The sequence below is a fragment of the Aplidium turbinatum genome, chromosome 18 (genome assembly GCF_918807975.1).
Source record: "Aplidium turbinatum chromosome 18, kaAplTurb1.1, whole genome shotgun sequence".
NCBI classification, from domain to species: Eukaryota; Metazoa; Chordata; class Ascidiacea; order Aplousobranchia; family Polyclinidae; genus Aplidium; species Aplidium turbinatum.
Genome location: NC_137489.1, coordinates 9423809 through 9444786, shown reverse-complemented (window position 1 = coordinate 9444786; position 20978 = coordinate 9423809). Strand labels below are relative to the sequence as shown.

Genomic DNA, 20978 nt, shown 5'->3' with positions numbered 1-20978 from the left:
CAAGGAAGCAAATGTTCATGTCCACCTTCAGGCACGCTTTTAAGTGTCCTGCCAAAGACACAACCGCATGCCCTTGAGCGGTGTCGAACCTGCTCCTTTTCCCTTTTCTATTGCCGTTTCAGGGCTCTTACCACTCCGCTATACAGCCGACATAGCCATACATGATAGCGAACTATCTTTTATTGAAGATTAGTGTTGGTTTTGATGTTGCAAAAGTTGAGTTCAATTTCAGTCGGAACATACTGGAGCTTGATTAGAAATTTCTAATTTTGTGTGCGAAACTACTGTACAAATCGGGATCCGAAAGCTTTCGAAACGTTTAACCTTTAAGTTTGAAAATTTGGATGAAATACCTCGAATCGACAAGTGACTAGCATTCCGTAAGCTACCGGTTTTGAAACTGATGATAGTGGGATAAAACTTTCTTCAAGAATTTTCTGAGGTTAAGCTGGTGACGTACTACACCCGTGGTACGGCATGCTTGATTAAATTCTGAAAGCCATTTTAATGACTTGAATGTTTTGTTACCCGGAATAGTTTAAAAATCGATTGCAAGCAGATACTCGCCAATAAATTATCGTAAACTAAAATTAATTACTAACGAACGGGTGGCTGACATTCGTTTAATCAGCGACATAGCCTAGATTCCTAGAACGTGATTAAAAAAAGAACAAGGTCACGAACTCTTTGATTGTGCTGCAATTTGGTAACATTAAAAAGATAGAATGCATTTCAAAAGCAGACTATACAAAAACAATAAGAACGCTTTTTTTAGTTTTGTGTCGGAAGTAACATCTTATTGTTTACAAGAACTCAAGAAGGATAAGATAACTAGGACTACAATTCTTGAACAGTTGTAACAATATCAAGGCAAGTCCTTAGGAAATACAATCAATCAATACTTAGAAGTCAAGTTCAGTGGTTTGGTGTCTTCAACAGGTTAAAGTTTGACAAAATGGTATTGTTTAAAATTGTTTATACCTCCATCTGTTTGGTAAGTATCCTCTCACTTCTTCGAAGCACTGAAGCTCAGTCAAAGAATATACAGGATCATATTTCTTCTCAAGATTCCAATCCACTGAGAAATAGAGGACGTTTAAAAGTAGACACATCAAATCTTCTTCCTCCAGTAATAACAATACCCTTCCTTGGATCCATTATAGGCAAAAAAGCTCCAGTAGATGTAGACAATGAAGAATATGGTCCAGTCATACAGTACCTGGGTATTCCGTATGCAAAACCACCCATTGACAACATGAGATGGAAGAAGCCGGAACCAATGAATTCTTGGAAAAGTAAATGTTTTTAAGCTAAAGTTTAATTTTTCAAAGGCAGTAACCTACCTGTAGTTAAAACTAAGATTCTCTCTTTTCACAAAAACACGCTTTCTACTAACTTGAAAAATGTTTGCCCTCGATAAGCAGCCTAACTAAAAAAAAACATGAAACTTTCTTCCAGATTATAATCCAGGCGAGTGAATTTTATATACGGTACGCTGCAATTAAATTTATAAGGTCATTTACTTTTTATATTACTGTAAAACAGCTGTGCCCAGCCTTTTTGGCCTAAAATCTAAAGTAACCAACCTCTTGAGATCTACCAGATCAGCGTCAACATCGCAAAGTGACGCAGATCGTAATTATATTTATGGTAACGAGTAATTATGGTAAATTAATTATGGTAACGAGGTAATTTTCTTAAGCCATGACACAATCAAACTTAGCATCGAAACAAAAAAGTGCCATTAAAGACTATGAAAATGCTAAACTTGTTTAAACAACGAGTCATCTGCAAAATCCTTTAGAACTACACACAAATGTTTCACCGAACTTGATATTAAAATCCACGAGGCTTTGCTCATAAAATCCTGAAATCTTCGCCTCAGCAAGCAGTTGTTTACCGTAGGTACCTCCTATTTACAAGGCGTTTTTACTTAATTAACCGTCATGTGATGTGCCTCATCTCCTCTGCCTTGTTAGTTTCATTCTTGTGCATTTCTTTTTCAATTCAAGCATGTATCAGTGGAGGGCTAGCATGTTGCATCGCCAAAAAGGTTTGCAATTTATAGTTTATTTTCACTTTATTTTGTTGTGTTAAATGTCGTGTCGTTGCTAAGTTTTAGGCTATCGTCGTATGGTACGAAATAGTTTATACGAAAATCTTTTATATAATTTATAATTATCAGCATTGACAATCTTGTTTTAGATAGCGGAAACAGCATTTTGAACGCCACAACCTTCAAAAATGTTTGTCCTCAAGCAAGGGAGGGTCCTCTCCCAAGTGTTCTCCTCCCGGTTTGGTACCGTCCTAACAGCAACTTCATGCGGAGTAAAACAAATTTGATGGATGAAGATTGTTTATATCTCAATGTTTATGTTCCAGCTACATTTTACGCGAAAGGTAATCAACTTTTATCCAAATAGAGTTAAGTTGACTGGATAGGTATCGTGCGGCTTCTTTTGATATGTTCTTTCGTTTCACTTAACTTTAGTAGCTACTTTACGCATAGCAGCAGTGGCCGAGTGGTTAGCGCGTTGGGCTCGCAGCGAGAGCCTGCCTGTTCGACTCCAGCCAACCGCACTTGCTAGTGTTTCTCTGGGCAAGAAACTTTGCGATAATTGCCTTTACCCAGTGATCGATTTCGAGTAATGGGTAGTACCAAATTTAAGGCATAAGTAGAGTAGACAACAGGAAACAGACATTGCAGTCGGCTGCAGCGTGAGTCAGGTGTACGTCGGAAGGCGTATACCGATGCTAGGGATGGTAAAACATAGGGATGCGAAACTTCATCCGCTTTTGGCTTATCCACAACACTAGAAGGGTTAGGTTTTTTTCTAATTTACAAAATATTTTACTTTTTATGGGTCATATAAGAAGAGTTAAGTTGGTTTTAAAGTAATTTAAGGTTTTTAGTTGAAAGCAAGCCTGCAGTAAAGCGTAAAAAAAATGTCAAATTGGCAATTGACCCTTCTAATGTTGAAGGAACAACGGAGTTGCGCGTCCCGTAATATACCGTCCCTAACCGATGCATAGCGCTCATGTCCGCTTTTCCGCAATGCAGGATAAAGATATGAAAAACAAACAAAACAAATACTTTAGTAGGTGCCACACACCTAGGTCCGTTGAGAGGACAATCTGGGCCGGGCACCAATGAGATCTTTAGGCCCAAAATCAAGGCACTTCGTACAAAAACGATCTATACCTAAAGAATACGAGGTGAATTTGTCAAATTTCCAGGCTTCTTGGAAAAGTTAAAGTCTAGTAAAATCATCCCGGATCCAAAAGTACCCCCTGGACCCTCCTGTTAACTCTATTGCACACACATACGTTGGTGTATGGGCTGCCTACCGAGCAAGCATTTTGCAAATTACTGTGTGTTTAAAAAATACTCTACCTAAAAATTAATATGAATTGCTGTAGAAACGTGGATGCAGAAAATAAAAAAAAAACTTCAAAATAACTCATTTTTACAACAATGTTTTATGAAATTGTTTTCATTAGCCTACTAGTATTTTGTAGTTTAGTTATATTGTATTTTTGCTTTGTACGTAGTAGGCTAATCAACATTTTTCTAAAATTTCTTGTTTTTAAATTTCGTGAATTTGTTTTGCTAAAGAATAATATTTTGGTAGGTTTCTTAATGGAAAGTAAAAAATTTTACTGAAAGATCAAACACAACAATACGCACTGGTTATGACGAAAATTATCGATTACATCTCTTGCAATCGAACCATTTTTCCGCAAGCACGCATACAATATTAATAAGCCCCCTTAAATCAATTATTACGGAACCAAGCAAGTTTATTTCTGGGAAAGCTCGCAGCTTTTTGGAAACAATCACTTCCCCTTGGCGTAAAATTGGTTATTCCCAAGGGATTGTCTAATGGATTGATAAATGTGGGGCTCTTGAGTTTGAATATAAACACATCTAGCATGTTGAACTACCCTCCTTTTGTCTCATATGCACATTGCACAGTACAGACGAAGCAAATCTCTGTCAGCACCAAATCACTGGGGAGATAATATCATAAAAACAAATTAAAAATAAATTTAAAAACATTTTCAAGGCACTTTTTTAACGCACCAGTAAATACGGTAGGCCTATTTGTTCTCATTTGAAAATAACCTTGTAGCCTACAAACTCGCAGGGCAGTAGTAACACTTAAGTCTACTCCGAAGCGAGGAAATTTACTATTCGTACCAAATCTTTCAAAAGCTTTTTTTAGCCATATCATGAGGAAGGAAAAATTGGAACACACTGCTTTTTGAAGAAGAATAAAAAAAACGAGCACGTGGAAAACGGCGTCTCACTTTTCTTAACAACTTCAAGGACCACCTTCACGTTACAACCAAAACAATTTTAAATGCAGTCAAATACCTGGATATATGTAAAAAACTATATGGACGTTCTAGGTCTGGGACATGGTACACAATGAAGACACTTGATTTTACCCAACCAGTAGATCAGTCCTTTTTAACATTGATTGGATGTTTGCAGATAAAAGTAATAAAGGACTGAACTGCTAACTGGGTAATTTGGCATTGTAATTCTTAACCGAAACAGCGTTGGTGTGTTTACTTGTTTCATTTACAAGAATGGTCAACATTGATTGATTAAGCTTGGCCGAAAATTCTGATTTTTTTCGTCATTATCTCTAAATACAGTATATTAACTGCAGTGGGGTTAGTCGATATTCAGACTAATGTGCGACTTGGCTAAAAATAGATTTGATATTAATGTAATCTGTGTTTTTTTGTACCATGCTGGTTGAACAAAAAGCTTTTTTCATCAGAACACGTCAGCACGTCATATCAGAATCCACATCAGCCATACAAGAATTTGTTTATTCTAAAACAGGGACACTGCACTACACCCCTCAGGACCTAGGATCCGGCCCAGGAGATTCGTCCGCCTACTGCTCTATGCAAAGAAAGTTTTATAGTACTATACAAAAATGATCATCAAACGTTTAAACTGATTAATTATATGCTATGAAGGCGAAGTGGGCAAAATGTGTTGAGTATGCCGTTTCATGACCCATGCATGACCTCATTTTTTTCAAAACGTTTTGAAAATAGTCTTGCGAGATTAATAATCGAATCTATAAATTGTTGCATACAGCTGGATATTTCACGCGGTGAACAAAATAGTAATATACGCTCTCGAGCATCTTTTCTCGCAGTTATCCGGCCCTGTCAAAAAGTCGAGTGACTCTTGTTCTAATCTAGAGTCTTTAGATTCTAGACTGTTATTTATTCATTCAACATTTGTAATGCTTCTCAAAAACTGTAAAATGAGCTTAGTCCTATGAAAAATCGACCGTCTGACATGACAAAAAATTTTGTATTTTATTATCTTTTTTTTTGGGTTACAGTAGGATGGCGTAACGGATAAGGCGTTGGCTTTCCAATTATGCAAACCTGGTTCGACTCCCGGGTTCAGCTGGTTGTTGAAAACACCGCTCACCCTTACTCAGGGTGTAATAAATTGGGCGGGCGTAGTTGCTGAAGGAAAGGAGGCTGAGAAAAAGGAACTGGCCACCCTACTCTCCTTAGTGCGAAGGCTTATTACAACGAGAACTTTATCTTCTCATACCCGACACTTGAATCAAGTATGGGACCCTCTTTACAATTTTACAGAAGACAAATAAATATTTACTTTCCATTTGGGCAGTTCATCCATGGAGTAGGACTATTTCAAATCAAATTTCAAGGTCAAACATATGACGCCTTTATGAGTTTTTTTTTGTGATGCATTTGTGCTTTAGACAGATTCAAACGATCTTTAACGTTAAAAGGTAATCAAGATTAATTAAGATAAATTTTGTTACAAACAACACAAGCTAGTGCTTGGACCAACGATATTACAGTAGATAGGCTTACACTCAACTTAGCCTGGGGAAAGGTCACCACGGGGAAGTGGTGGAACAAAAGGCCTTGGATCGAAAACGCTCAAGCAACGACACGGCCAAAAGTGGTTTGATCAATTGTAGCAAAATCTTTCCGTTAACACAAATAACAGAGGAGGCTATAGCCGCTATAGATAGTGTTTACCATGGCTACCTCTAGTGATACGGTACATAAACTGTAACACAACGACTGCGAATATTTTAAGCACCATTTCAAAAACCTCAGTGGCAACTTTATGATGACGATTGTTGTATTTACTCATGAAAGAAGAAGTATAGACATTGACTGACATGTCAGGCAAGCTGTCGTGTTGAAACAGTTTTTGTAGCCATATAAACATAGAATTTGGAAAAATACAGTAAAATGCATGGTTTGAAGATAGAGTTAATTCTTCACAAAATCAGCACACTTTCTTACAATACATTCGTTTGCTTCTCGTGAGACTACTTCTTGTGATAATCTGTTATTCATTTTTTTTTTGCTTAACTTCTATTTACAGCCACAGCTCTTCGGTAATTTAAATTTATGCGACAAAGTTCGGTCAAAAATGCATCCCAACCAGCAAATAAGTCTTTTTTACATTGATTTAACGTCTAATGATGTTGAAGCATTGTAGCAAAGAATTGATTTTCTGGCATAGATGGCACTTCAACTGACATTGCTGTCCATTCATTTTTGATGCAAAATTTGAGCTGTGGTAAAATTGTTAATTTATCATAAAATAATAATGCTTAAAACTCGATAATTATCGAATCAACCCATTTAGCTTTTATAAAAGCATTATAAAATGTTGGCAATATTTTTAGAAGTAATTGCATGCATAATTAATCAATAATAAATTTAAAATTTCCAACTATATTTTGAAGATAGGAGCTTTCTTCCTGGCCATCAGCACAAGGCTGAGCACTCACTAGTACAGCGAGCAGTTGCGATTCGCTAACCATAACGGTGTAGCTTCCACGCTAGCCGTTTAGACCATCCAATCAAATATAAATCTCCCTCGGCGGTCGAATACCCTTGTGGTGTGGTGCGATACTAACGAGCCCGGCCTTTTTGGCGAAACATGGTGTCTACCAATGTCAATTCTTGCTACAATCGGCTGCCGAGAAACATTTCTAATTATATTGCAATTTTTGCCTTCCTAACTGATGCATTATCTTGCCAGTAAGATGTAACGTTGCACAAAAAAATTCAAAATTAGAGCCAACCTATCCAGAAGTTTCCTATTAGTGTACTTAGAGCATTTTAAGGGACTCGTTGAAATTTATAAAAATTTCTGCAGCTTTTTTGTTAGAATTTCCTTGTCAGGACACAGTCCGCGCTCAAGTGTTGAACCAGGCGCGGATCTAGGAGTTTTTTTTGGAGGGGCCAGAAAATTTGAAAATCAACTAAAAAGTAAGAAAAAGAAAAAACAGATATGAACAACCAGTGGCGTAGCCAGGAATTTGGGGGGTTTGACGGCCGGCGGGCGAAGCCCGACGGCGTGTTCGCCAAAGGCGACACCCAGCGGCGGGGGTCTGGGGTGCCTCCCCCAGAAAATTTTGAAAAATTACTTTGAATTTGGTGCATTCTGAGAGCATTTTCAACAAAAATATGGGTATAAATATTCCTGTGAAATAGTGCTGTCCGGTGGCATAGCAAAAGGATAAGATCATGTTTTCTTCGGCATTTTTTCGGTAATAAAGCTAAGTCTCTATGTTTTCTTGTTGCTAATTCCTGGCTGAGATGTTTGAATGTGGTTTGGTATTGGCAAAACTCGCTCTTTTAATGCAGTTTCGCTTAAAATTAGGCAAGCTTTGTTTTAGAGACATGGAGACTGAAAGCACCATTCTCAATATCGTGACGTCACACGCGTGCCAAAGGGGGGTTGTAAGTCCGCTGTGGGACTAATATCAGCTGTTTAGAAGCATATCAAACCATGCAACAATTTCTCACAAAATTTCGGGGGGGCCCGGGCCCCTTGGGCCCCCCCCCCATAAATCCGCGCCTGTGTTGAACCAACTACTTTTAGAACGTCGTGCCAGAGCTCTCACCACTCGGCCAACCAGCTACTTTTCACGACTTACAACTGAATTTCTTTTTACTTTACTTCAGAGACCAAACACCCGGATTACTATAAGAAGCGACTCCCGGTTTTGATTTATTTTCACGGTCACACCTTTTCAGAAGGGTCTGGTAACTTTTATGATGGAAGTGTCTTGGCAAGTTTCGGGGAAGTCATTGTGATTACATTCAATTACCGACTCGGAGCTCTTGGTGAGTTCAGTATTTTTTTTACTTTTTCAATGTTTTTTTAGTGTGAGGCTACAACGCTTTCTCTATGACGTCAATTTAATATTTGTTGTCAAGTCTTTCCTGTAGGCTATTCCATAACAGCTTGCTGGATTAACTTTGTTTCGATTAATTGCCGGCTAAAAGTTGTTTTCGATGAGATTTTGCTAGGAATGAAATCTTATTTGATGAAGCGTTGGATCAAGTTTGCGATATTTTATTCTGTACTGCTTGTTTATCTGCCTTTGTAGTGATGAGAAATTTATGCTTTTAAGTGCAAACATTTTTAATATGAAACGCAGATCTATTTATTGATTGTAACTGAAATCAGGTACTGCTATTTTGCATTTATTAGTCATTGCGTCATACCTTTTACGGCAATTGTTTTGTTACCGTGAAATGTGACACTCGGATTGTAAAAAATGGCTAAATACATCAGATAAATTGCGATAGCTAAACAAGTCACTAAATACATCATTTGTTTAAGGCAAATGTACTATAAATGCATCCGAAGCAGAGTAAGTATTGATTATACGTATCAACAGTGCCATATTTTGTTTCAGAGGGCTTCAAAACTTGAAATGGAAAAGTGTCATCACATTTTTGATTCAGAATTCTACAAATGTGAAAACATTTTTATTCAATCGAAACAAATGCATATAGGCTAAGAGCCTAGACCAGGGACAGGGCGAGATGTAAAAAATAATATTAATAGAATATAAAACGAGCAGTTGTGAAATCACTTTCAATCGATTGCTTGCGAGCAGATTGAAATGAAGGTATAGATTTTGGCGTCATCTTGGCGACTTTCTCCTGGAAAAGAATTCAAAGTTTTATTTATATCTTTTAGGGTTTTTAACTTTTTTTGATTCAATTTGGTTGTAAAGCTGCAATAAAAACCATTCAACAGTAGCCTGCGTAGGTTACACCACAAAAAGATATGCGTTTGAATAAGGATGCATACATCATAAGAAGACATCTGTACACTTTTACGTTTGATTGCATTGTTTATGGTGCCTCTCAAAACCCATACAGACTTTGCTTCGCATTGAAACTAAATTCACTTTTTGTAATTTCTTTGCAAGGTTTTATGAGCACTATGAATGACGCAGCGAGGGGAAACTACGGTCTGTGGGACCAGCGTATGCTGCTGCTGTGGGTCTCTGAAAACATCCAATATTTTGGTGGAGACAAGCAGCGGGTAACAGTGTTTGGATCGGGGTCAGGTGCTGCCAGCATAGGCTTGCTAATGCTCTCAGTACATACGGAAGGTAATCGTCAAGGAAACATCACAGGAGGTACATCAATCACTGATTGTATGTACGGTGTTCAGACTTGTTTGTTCAGAAATTGTACCATTCAATGTTAAATGTAACAGTGCTGCACTTTAGCAGTTTTGTGCTACTGTTGTAACAACTGCCGTTTGCATTGTTCCTTAGCTAAAAGCGAAGGCAATAACTGCCCATCCATGATATACTCACTGAAAAAGGTGCAATTGTGAATTTTGATGACAGCAATGTAAATAGACTTCGAACACTTCATATTTTGTTTTTCACAAACTTTAACTTTGTTTTTGATAATAATTAAGAAGAATTTATCGACTAATCGAAACTTGTTTTCCTTTTAGGTTTGCAAATTTGAATGTTGGGTAGTTCGATGACTGGTTGTGTTACGTAGCCTGTATGTTGTTTATTACGCTGCTTGGTATGCGCTCGATAACGTTCAAAAAATAATCGTCCTCTACTGGTGATAACGTCAGCCTATACCAAGTTTTGTTGATGCACGCAATTTAACTTAAACTTACATTTTGAAAACGAGCACTTGTTGTTTATTCGTTGTTTTGTACATAAAATTCATTTTTAAGTTGGTTTTGTTGTGACAGTTTACTGCTATAATGCTAAAATGTGATTTAATGAAAACTATTTGTCATGACTTAAAGCGCAAAACGATATCTCAATTTGAATTAAATGCACATCTATAGTTGATCACTGTTTTTAAAGCAACTGAAAATTAAACTTATAATTCTTTTTCATCACTTTTGCTACAAATTAGAACGTTTCTGAATAAGTGTGTCAGTTGAGTGATGACTACACTGGGTAGGCTACTGTTGTTGCAATGCCACTCTTCACCAAACTATTAACATTTGGTCGCCTTCGGTAATGCTCACCAAAGCTTATAGTTTCATTGAGACGAAAAAGAGAATATTTTCCCTGACTAAGTAATCCTGTTTTGTTTGTTTAATATATTCACACTTATGGGCATGACGTAAGCTACATCTTGCAAGCTAATGTTTAATGTTAGAAAATGTTGTTTTTCAGGATATTTTCAAAGGGCTATTTTGCAAAGTGGGTCTGCTCTTGCTCCATGGAGCATTGTTAAAGAGCCAAGACAATACGCAAGGTCTTTGGCTGGACATAGTTCCATAAGATGTCCTACTAATCTATCTGCTAAAATGTTAGAATGTCTTCGCTCAAAAACCTGGAGGTATTGCAGTTTGTGCACTTTATAGTTTAGTGTGCATTCAAATTGTTGGCAATAAGCTAAACAGTTAATACGATGATTGATACCATAATCTGTTTAACATATTGATAACAAGTAATTTTATCTACACTCTTATTGAGGCCTGCCGTGATATACCCTTCTATCCTTTTGCAATACTCATTTGTGTTTCAGAGAAATAATTTCAGTTCCAGTGACCCCGCAGCAATATGATTTAGCTTTTGGTCCCGTGGTTGACGGAGGAAGCATGTTTTTGAGCGATGAACCTTCTAAGATTTTGGAGGGAGGGGAATTTCTCGACTATGCTGTGAGTTATTCTGTTTCTTTTTAATTTCTTTTCAATATTTTTTAAACATCTTCTTTATATCCGAACATTTGTTTTTTTACCAAATCTTGAACGTTAAAAGAAGCCAATGAAATACATGCAAATCCTCAATATGAATCAGTTCATTGCAAAAGAGTTTTCTTTTTCCAAGAGATAATAAAAAAAAGTCTAATATGAAATAATTAATCGATATTGACTTGTGGCATAATCGATATATGGTAATATAAAACTGGGCTACTTTAAAGTTTAAATATTGATGTTTTGAAAACAATACGATCAAAACAATAATTAAGCTTAGTCTTTACACTGGTTGTAGAAGATTTCTTCCGTGCGGTGATGTCGCATTCAGAAATCCATCTCTTTTTGTGTTACTTTAACACCTGTAAAGGTTAAAGCAATGTAAATAAAAACTGATTAGCTGACTGGAATAGCACTGAAACTTAAACACAAAAAGTTGAGAAATATTTAAAATAGGCTACATAGTAGCCTATATAGCCTACGCGTTTTTGGCACTTGAAAACATTTTAAAATAAATCTGTTTAAGTAGCAATGATCGTTTCTTTGTCCCTTAATAGTAACTAAATAAAATTAAATAATAGGAGACATACTGCTTATGTTTCCTCACACTTCTTAATAGCCAACAAGACACAACCGTGAACGTTAGACTTGCAGCTCATATAGTGCACAGACAGGCATTAGATGTTAGGCTTGTGAAGGCAGGTGAAGTAACTATTTTAGGCCTACAGCTGCTCCTTTCGTGTGTTCGACAGCTTGTAATTATTTCTCTTTTCAGTAATGCCAAAAGATTGTTACAGTTTCATTTGCATCAGTAAATTTCCGTGGGCAGTCGTTAGACAAGTGGCATAAGTTAATCGACTTTGCAACTTAAGGCTTATATGTCATTACGTTATTTTGTATTAGTTTTAATTTCACTGTAAAATAACTCAATTCAGCAAAAAGCTACTTTATGCTAATAAGTCAAGCTCAGCTGAATTTTCCAAAAGTTTGTTACAAATTCATTACGAAAAAGTAACGTATGTTGCAAGCGAAAAATTGCTTTCACATGATCGATTTGCCAATTATGCTTTCCGTATTTTGCCAATTTCTTTTATTGCAGGTAATTATTGGTGTTTCGCAAGGAGACGGATTTGGTTACGTTCGCAATTCCTTGAAGGCTGCGTCTTCTCGCAAAGGTTTTAACGATGATAACTTTTCCTACTTTGCATCGAAAGCTCTGTACAAGAGAAAGAATTTCGATGTGGACATTGCGTCTTTCATAGACACGTTTTACAGCGACAGCATCCCATCCACTTCTTATGTCAGAGAGATTGTAAAGTTTATGTACACGGACTGGACCGATCAGTACGTTCCTACTAAGAAAATTTGTTTCAAGTGGCTACTTTCTAGCAATTAACAACTCAACAAGGCTAACATCGTGTGTTCATCTAAGACCCAAATCTATACAATAAACTCATTGCACGATAGGGCACAGCTTTAATGAAGAAAGCATTTCGATGAAGGTAGTGCATTTTTGAATTGCTTTATCCCGATGCAATTTGTAGTTTAGCGTGCAATCAATGCCAGTAATACCCTAACACTTTTAGTTATTGCGCTTCCAGATTGTAGATAGATTAGGCCTACTTGTAGACATTGAGTGCCAAAACAAGTGTATTCCTGCGTTTTCAATTAAAGCTACGCGCAAAATATTTCAGGCCTCTACAAACAATGCATTTGCAATTAATTGTAAAGCTTCTAATATCATATAAATATTTCAAGTGGTAGCGATGGAAAAAAGCAATAGTTTAAAATACAGTAGAAATTGAAAATCTAACGTAAAAATTGCTTTATATCATTCTAGAAATGATCCATCACGGCTGAAAAAATCCTTGATGGATCTTTATTCAGACAGACAATGGGTAGAACCTGCTATAAAGAAAGCTGACGTCCAAGTCTCATATCACCATCCAACTTATTTCTATATGTTCAATCACCATCCAGGTAGGCCATGTTAGGCCTAATATTTCTATTTTAATATGACGCCCGTCTACAAACAGTACACGCAGACTGTGCAGTAACAGACTACCGAGGTGCAGGGAAAAGTGACTTTTTGAAAAAGAGAAAGAGAAACCTTTGTTTGCTGAACATAAGTTTAGTATTTTACATTTGAGGCTCCTTATTTTTCAAGTAATATTGATTGATCTTTAACATTAAGTTTCTTGACTTTTCAGGTATTGATACCGATAGACCTTGGATTAATTCTGCACACGGCGAAGAAATTCCATTTGTTTTTGGTGCTCCGTTGTTAACAAAACCGTACGGATTGTTTCCTTACAATTACACAAAGACAGACTCCATGATGAGCGAAGCTGTGATGACGTACTGGACTAACTTTGTTAAAAATGGGTACGGTATGTAAAAAGATGGAAAACTTTCGGGTTAAAAGAATCATGCAGTTTAGAATGCCATAGCCTCAACGATGGCCGCAGGCATTTCTCTCCAGATCTGCTTTCCTTGCTAGGTCGAGCATCTCTCCAATCGAGAACTTTGTCGTTCCATTCTGGTCGTCTTCCAGGTGTTTTTTGTCAGGAACCTTTTCTTCGGTGGTAGCCAAAACCAATTTATTTCTCCTTCATTTCTAAAGGCCATATTTATGAAACTTCCTCTCTTTGATACCAATCAACATGACTTCATTTTCCTGAACTCCGACCTTGTTTCTCACTCATTCATTTGTGCATCTTTCAGTCCAACTGACTTTTAGAACTAATTTCCATAGTTACCTCTCAAAAGCATTGATCGTATAGCCTCTTCCGATTTTCTTAGTGTTCATGTTTACTTTCCGAAAAACGCATTTAAAAGAGCAGATATATCAAGCAACCTTTGGATTTATTGAAAGGGTTCCGTGCATTGACCACCTGCTTTAACAGCCAGATTAAGTGTTGAAATATATTCAACTCCGCTAATATAAACCATAGTTTGTAATCGTTCCTTGTCGTAGTAATCTTTTCCTTGTAGGAAATATCTCTGTTGGGCGTCTTTCATGGGGAAGGCACTTTAACATGCAGATATCCAATCCAACTACAAACCAATGAGATGCTGCGTTGTCTGTCCAATTGTGACCATTCCAGCATTCAGCCAGAGAATTAATTATTACTTTGAACTTTGTTTGGTAATTACAGAAGAAAAAAGAGCTATAGCAGAGGTGGGAATCAAACCCACGTCAGTGTAATGACTACCACCCTAACCTAATGCGCCAAGTCAACCGATGGCAAAGCGATGATTTAATTTAGCTAGGATTTGCGTTTTTCCTTTATTCTTCCTAAACGCAACCTTGATGACGTCATGAACAGCGTAGCTTCTGATTGGTTCGTGGTTTATTAGAAATCTGCTTGTTAAAGTGCCTACCCTTTTATGGCAAGACCCAGCTTTGCTATAGCCTACTGTATATGTTTTTGCTTATTTTGTTGATGATGCGATAAATCGTCTTTGTGTCACTCACATTGTTTGCCGCCTGGCCTTTAATAGTTCTATCTCTGCACCATTTCTTTTTTACTGGTCTTATGCAGCCTTAACTTTGTTTGATGAATTGCTGTGTTCGTGGATATTAGAATCCGGATGTTGTTTAAATGAAGCAAAATAAATACCGGTACCAGTTTCTATAAAAAGAATGTAGCCTACAATTGTCAATTTTTCAGGGATCCAATGGAAGGAATGCAACAGGATTCCAGTTATGTTGGGAAAACACCAAACTCATTTAACAAGATATTTTGGCCGCGATATGATTTGGACACCCGTCCATATTTAGAAATTGCACCAATCCCTAAAATTGGGAATCACTATCGTGCAGAAAAAGTTGCATTTTGGAACACATTTTTGCCAAGACTAGCCTACGTAAGTTAAAATTCGACCAAGTATCCATGTAGTCTAATTGCAATCATAGACCAATATCAAATCAACATTAATATAAACTATTATAAAATTAATAATTTCTATATTGCGTCCATTACGACAACATGCAGTATAGTCTGCGAATCACAGCGACAGCACAATAGATAGCTGAAAGCAAAGAGCATATGGTCATCGAGTCTGCTATTCCCATTTTTTGACATGTCATTAAGCGTCTTGCCAAAATACAACCTCGTGCTGATACGGTGTCGAACCGATGCCCTTTCGAGTGCCACTCAAGCGTTTTTACCATCTTTCGTTGTGTTGCACAAGATTTATAATAGAGGTTTATTTATTGTCGCTCTGCAACAGTTCTCTAAAATCAACCGTCATATTTCTTTACTAAATTAGCAATATACACTCCTGTGTAGCTGCCGTAGGCTACCTATTTCTTGTAGAACATTTTTGGAGTTTTATTGCTTTACACGGTTGTCTTATACAGTATTATTATACATCACACTAAATTACAGTTTTATTGTGGTGCGAAAGATAAATCTGTGCTGTTGTACTGTATTAATCAAAATTCTAAAGCTGCTTATAAATAAAAGTAGCCTATTGTCAACTTATTTATATCTTTCTAGGGCTTAGTTAAAGAAAAATCTTCTCCAATTGAGCCAGCAACACCTGTGCCGACTGACTACTATGCTTCAACAACTCCAAAACGTACACTCAACCCGTACGCATTACTCCTGGTTTTTATTACGTAATTACTCACATATAAATCCATTATACATTTACTTACATGCTTACCTATTTACATGCATTTACGCTCAGCTATTACTATATATAATAATAATTACGGCAAATTGTGAAGGGTGAGCTGATGATTAATTATTAAAAGTTTAAATATCTGAAGTTCTAGTCCATTGGTTCCCAACCGGGTGGAATTCCCCACTGGGGGGAACTTTGCAATTTTCAGGGGGGAATTTGGTTTTAGGATTGTAAAGCTTTTTAAGCCCAGTAAGTTGGCCGAGACCAGAGCTTCAAAGCGTTAAGAAGGAGCCCTTAACTTCCAATTATTATTTAAGCAACTGTGCACTGACATGGATGCATACAATCACGTAGGCCAGTAGGCCTACTTCTTTTTCATGCAAATACTCAATGGCTTTCAAGAGGAAACGTAACCAAGCGAGTGTTTGAGCTCAGAGACGAGCTTAAATTATTTTTTGATCTTTAAATAAAATTGAAATTTGTTTCATTGCTGAATGATGACAGATGGATTAGATTCTTTGCTTATTTGGTTGATATGTTTGGTCCATTGAATAAACTGAATCTGGAAATGTAACGGAAAAAACCAATATACGGTATATATATTCAATCGCCATCTCCGTTTGAAGCAGATTGCGCATCAACATGGGTTATCTGTATCCATGCGCCATTGACATATTGATATTACAGTGAATTTACAAACTGTAGCCTACTGCTTCCATGCTGGCTCAAGGAAGGTTGTAAAAAAGTGATTGATTGATTTGGCCATTAACGTGTAATTCCTATCCCAAAGTGGCAGAGAAAGCTATTCGAAGTATCCTACCGTTTGCTTTCACTTATCTATGTAAATATGGTTTTCCAACTCTTGCAGATGAAAATAAAACACAGAAACAGATTAGACGTGGAGAATGTTATTCGTTATGCTCTTTCCAATACTCTTCCACCACATTCATGAGTGGTCGAAACAAAAAAATCACAGCTTCACACAGACTGTTAAATGTCTTGACTCTTGTATTTTGAATGTCGTTAGCTCCAGCTCGTGTCCGATCGAATTTGGCTTTGGATGGTGATGTCATATGTGGCTTTGGAGGCCCAGTCTATGATGAGAAGGACGTAGGAAAAATCACATTGTATTGATGGTGGGGGACTTGGTAGTTTTAGCTTTTCTTTTCTAGTGTTTCGTTTTTCATGGGCTTTTTGTATCCTGTTTCTTCGAAAATTTTCGTGCTTTTCCTAATTCTTTTTCTGCAGAGTGATCTGTCACTAGCAAGTTGTTCCCATGAATCCAGATCAATGATTGCATTGTTGAGGGAGACTTTCAGCTGGTCTTTGCATCTCATTTTTCTTTTTTTTTTGAATAAAATACTTTTCAGCAACGTTCTTCATTAATTAAGTTAGGCTATTCCTAGTGAAAGTTTAGTTTATCTTACAAGACTTAGATTAAAATATTAATTATATTAACGTAAACGAGTTTTTAACAAACTAAATTTATAGGGGGGAATTTAGATTTAAATATTGACTAAAAGGGTCCACCGGATAAAAAAGGTTGGGAACCACTGTTCTAGTCTAACCTTTAATGACAGATGTACCATCTGTCCGAGATCGTGGAACAATTAGCTCCAATAACATGCTGGGTTTCGAAAATCTGACAACACCAAGACAAAATTCAGCCTAAATTCAATGATTAAAATATCGAATGTAGGAGACGAGAACGTTTATCTTGATGATTAGGTTTTTCTTGCTGGACACAGCCGCGTACTTTTAAGCGGCTTCAAACCGGCGCTCTTTTGAGCGGTGCTTGAGTACCCTCATTTCTCGGCTGTGTAGCCAACATAAACACGGTGATGATCAGCCTTCAATTAAGTTGCTCATTCACGGTGTAATTTGCCTTTGCCTCTATGGTAAATAAAAAGTCCTTATATGCAGTAAACGCGCAGGTAAAGGTGTTTTTCATACTTCATTCCAAGGATCGGAGGACGAAAAAATTCTCGTTTTAGCACTGGTACGAACCAGAATAGGCTCAGAATTAGCTCCGTTCTTTTATGCACCTTCAGCAACTATTCCTTTCCAAATTATTAGTATTACACACTGGGTAGGCGTGAGCGGTGTTTTTCAACCACCAGCTTAAGGCGGGATTCGAACCAGATTGATCGGCTGATTGAAAAGTGAGCGCCTTATTTGCTACGCCAATCCATCGCAAATCCGTGGAGCAAAAGAGTAGGTCACAACATTAATTTATAACCAAATTCACAAACTTTAAAGTACGGTAACTCAAAAGGTGCTATCCAGCTCAGTCCTACCTGAAATGGATAAATGAAACGGTTTTTCTTCGGTAATTAGTTTCATTTTCACGAAATATCATTTTTGTAATGTGTGTATTACCTTTTCAGTAACCTGTCCAAAAAATGGCAAGGAGCTAACAAATCGACAGAAGCAAATGAAACGAACACAGTTGGCCTCCAGCTCATCATAACATTGGCTGTTGGCTTTGTGCTGTTGCTCGTCAATATTATAGCCTTTGCGGTTGTGTCTTATCAAAACGAAAAGGACAAGTACAAGATTAAGGTGAGAGGCTTCTTTTTGACAAACTATGGCTTTTTTCGTGAAATGAACTTTTCTACTCTAAGAACGTAGGCAGATAAGAGACAACTACCATGCTACCTGATACCACATACTTTATATGCAGAAACTTCAATCGGAGCTTAAATTGTTTCGGAAGTCTAAGAAGGCAAACACGAAAAAGGAAAACCAGAAAATACCATCTGAAGAAGTTGACTTGGGTATGACGTCAAATCAACAACCGGAACTTAATCATGTCACACCAGAAGGTGTTATTAATGGACCAAATGTGGGGCAAGATCATCCTTCTGCGTTACCTATACCGAAAGACGACTTTAGAACTAAAAATGACTCGATGTCTCCTCAAAGTGATCCGTCCTCTCGGACCTTGGATTTTGCTTCCCCTAATAGAGGATTCAATGGAGACCAACCAACGTCATCATCTAACGCGTATTCTAAATCTTCCAAAGACTTTGATTTATTGGCAGCAGGTTTTCTTAGTCCAGAAAAAAATGGAATTGGGCCATTTACAAACACGAAGCAAGAAGATTCAATAGGAGAAGTTGGATTACTCTCTCCGAAAATTGGAACCAATTGCAATGAAAGCGACATAAACTACTGGTCTCGGAGTGAGTTTGGAGACGATAGCGGAGCTAGTGGAAGTGGAAATTTGGATCAGGCGGAAAAATCTTTTTCTGATAAATATTCTAGCACTTTGCCATTTAAAAAATCAAGTGTGTTTTCGCCAAGCAGGCCCATTGCTAATAACATTGACAGAAGAGGGCCCAGATGTAGATCTGCCTTGGGAATATTTTCTCGTGCCGACAACGAATTTTATGCACCTGATAACAGCACCAGGGGTACTTATTCTCTGCATCGCAACGATAATACAGCAAATGCTGATTTGAGACAAAACAACAGTAGAGATGACATACAACAATATCAAACAATTTCTCAGACCCGTTACCACAGTTCTGTACATAATTTACCACCTAATCACGATGGAGACGTGCTGTCTTTCCGTGGACCATTCAGTGTCCCAAGACCTTGTATAAAGGAGACCAAGTTTCCAAGACCTCAAAGTTTAGTTTCACCAACCAGCAACACATTCACTGCAGCAAGGAATGGCCGACAGTATGTGCCAACTGGCACTTTGAGTTCTGTCACAACTAAGCTGTAAATAAATTAATTGTTGTTTTCCAAAAGCAAAGAACACAGTGTGACTATCTGTGTAAAACATTTTGATATTTTTGCAAGCTTTATTTGTTGTTCTTATTAGTCTAACGCAGAAACATGTTCTTAGTTTTGCTTCCTTTAAAAAAACCAAACAACAACAAGTTGCTTATTTATAATGATGTCAATCATCAATATAAAACATTGACTGTCGTCTGATTCAGCAATCAGTTCCAACAACTGACAATGGCGACACATATAGCCTACTAACTGAGGAATAGTGGCGTATGGCGACCATTTTTGTGTGCGGACACTTTTTTTTAGAAAGTTTCAATAAACCTAGTGTGTGTTTAAAGCCTGCTGAATAAAACGACATCCAAAAAATTGTCACCGTAGGCCACTGCTGAGGAATAGGCTACTTTTTTGTTTTTGATACTTTATGTGAGTGTAGGCTACATGCCTAAAGAGAGAATTTGCTAGTAAATCGTGTTATATTTGAGTAAAATGTGCAAAAAAGTTAAAAACCTCTGATGAAATCCATGGGCGTGTGACGTTTTCGTCTCGAACCAACAACGAGAAGCTACTGAAAAGGCTCGGATTTTGTTCGTGTGCGGCCCACATGAAACCAGTTTAAATGATTGCAGAGCCATTCACAACGCGATGTCTATCCATTTTGCGTCTACAGAAACTAGGGCGTTGCAGGCACAAGACTCGAAGTTGTCGTCTGAACGCAGCTTAACAATGCTATTGGGAACGAAAAGTAGATGATGCAGGCCTACTATAAATGCGTAGCTAGGCTATAGCTCAAGTTGAAAACTCTCCATTGTACTTTGTGTGCATTATCACACCAACAAAGTTTCTTTGCAAACTATTTAAAAAGCATGAAGATGATTGTTCCTGTCATAAAAAAAAAAAAAAAAAACGTTGAGAATCAGAGAAGAACGATCAGCAGTTTCGAGAGCGATCTTAGCAGGTCAAACTCCAATAAACCTATACCTTATACTTTCTAGACTTAATACGTCGGCCAAACACAGAGGCCTCGTAGACTTTAGCAGTTTAGGCTAACACAATATTTTTATGAACTATTTACTCACAAATCGTTTGAAAAAAAGTAAGCGATTGTTGAAATAAAAAAGATTGACGAACTCTACTGAATTATGTAATGTCGGTTTGACACCGCTCCAAAGTTTGCGGCTGTATCTCGGCAAAGACACTTGGCAATTGGCATGCTAAAATAGGAGTAGCACCTGACTCGAAGACTGGGCTATAAGTTATAACTTATCCCTTCGCTGCTTCCTATAGTGTTGCATGTTTAATTGCAGTGAAGGCTACGTACTCTATATTATATTGTCGCAACGGGAGCAAAAAAAACGTTATCAGGCTAGCCTATTACTGCATTGGACCCAGGGGCGGGTTTAGCTGATGGGGCCCAGTAGGGGCACTTTTAGATTGGGGGGCCCCCGTGCAAAAAAATTTTCGCGTCAAGAATCACTACGTCTACACATCATAAACTGTGTAATAGGCTACACTTAGCAAATAGGAATAATCCAGTAGGCTACTGCACTGAAATGAATTTGAGACCATAGGCCTA

General features: G+C 37.4%; 1 protein-coding gene across 1 annotated transcript; it reads left to right on the top strand.

Moving 5' to 3' along the window:
* Positions 1–955: 955 nt before the first annotated feature.
* On the top strand, positions 956–19394 carry LOC145787159 (neuroligin-4, X-linked-like). Its single transcript, XM_082598888.1, has 13 exons — positions 956–1295; positions 2206–2400; positions 8005–8166; positions 9267–9452; positions 10500–10665; positions 10855–10987; positions 12123–12367; positions 12864–13003; positions 13234–13408; positions 14698–14893; positions 15529–15623; positions 18046–18220; positions 18342–19394. The coding sequence occupies exons 1-13, from the start codon at positions 956–958 to the stop codon at positions 19392–19394; spliced, it is 3261 nt and encodes a 1086-aa protein (XP_082455014.1).
* Positions 19395–20978: the final 1584 nt, after the last annotated feature.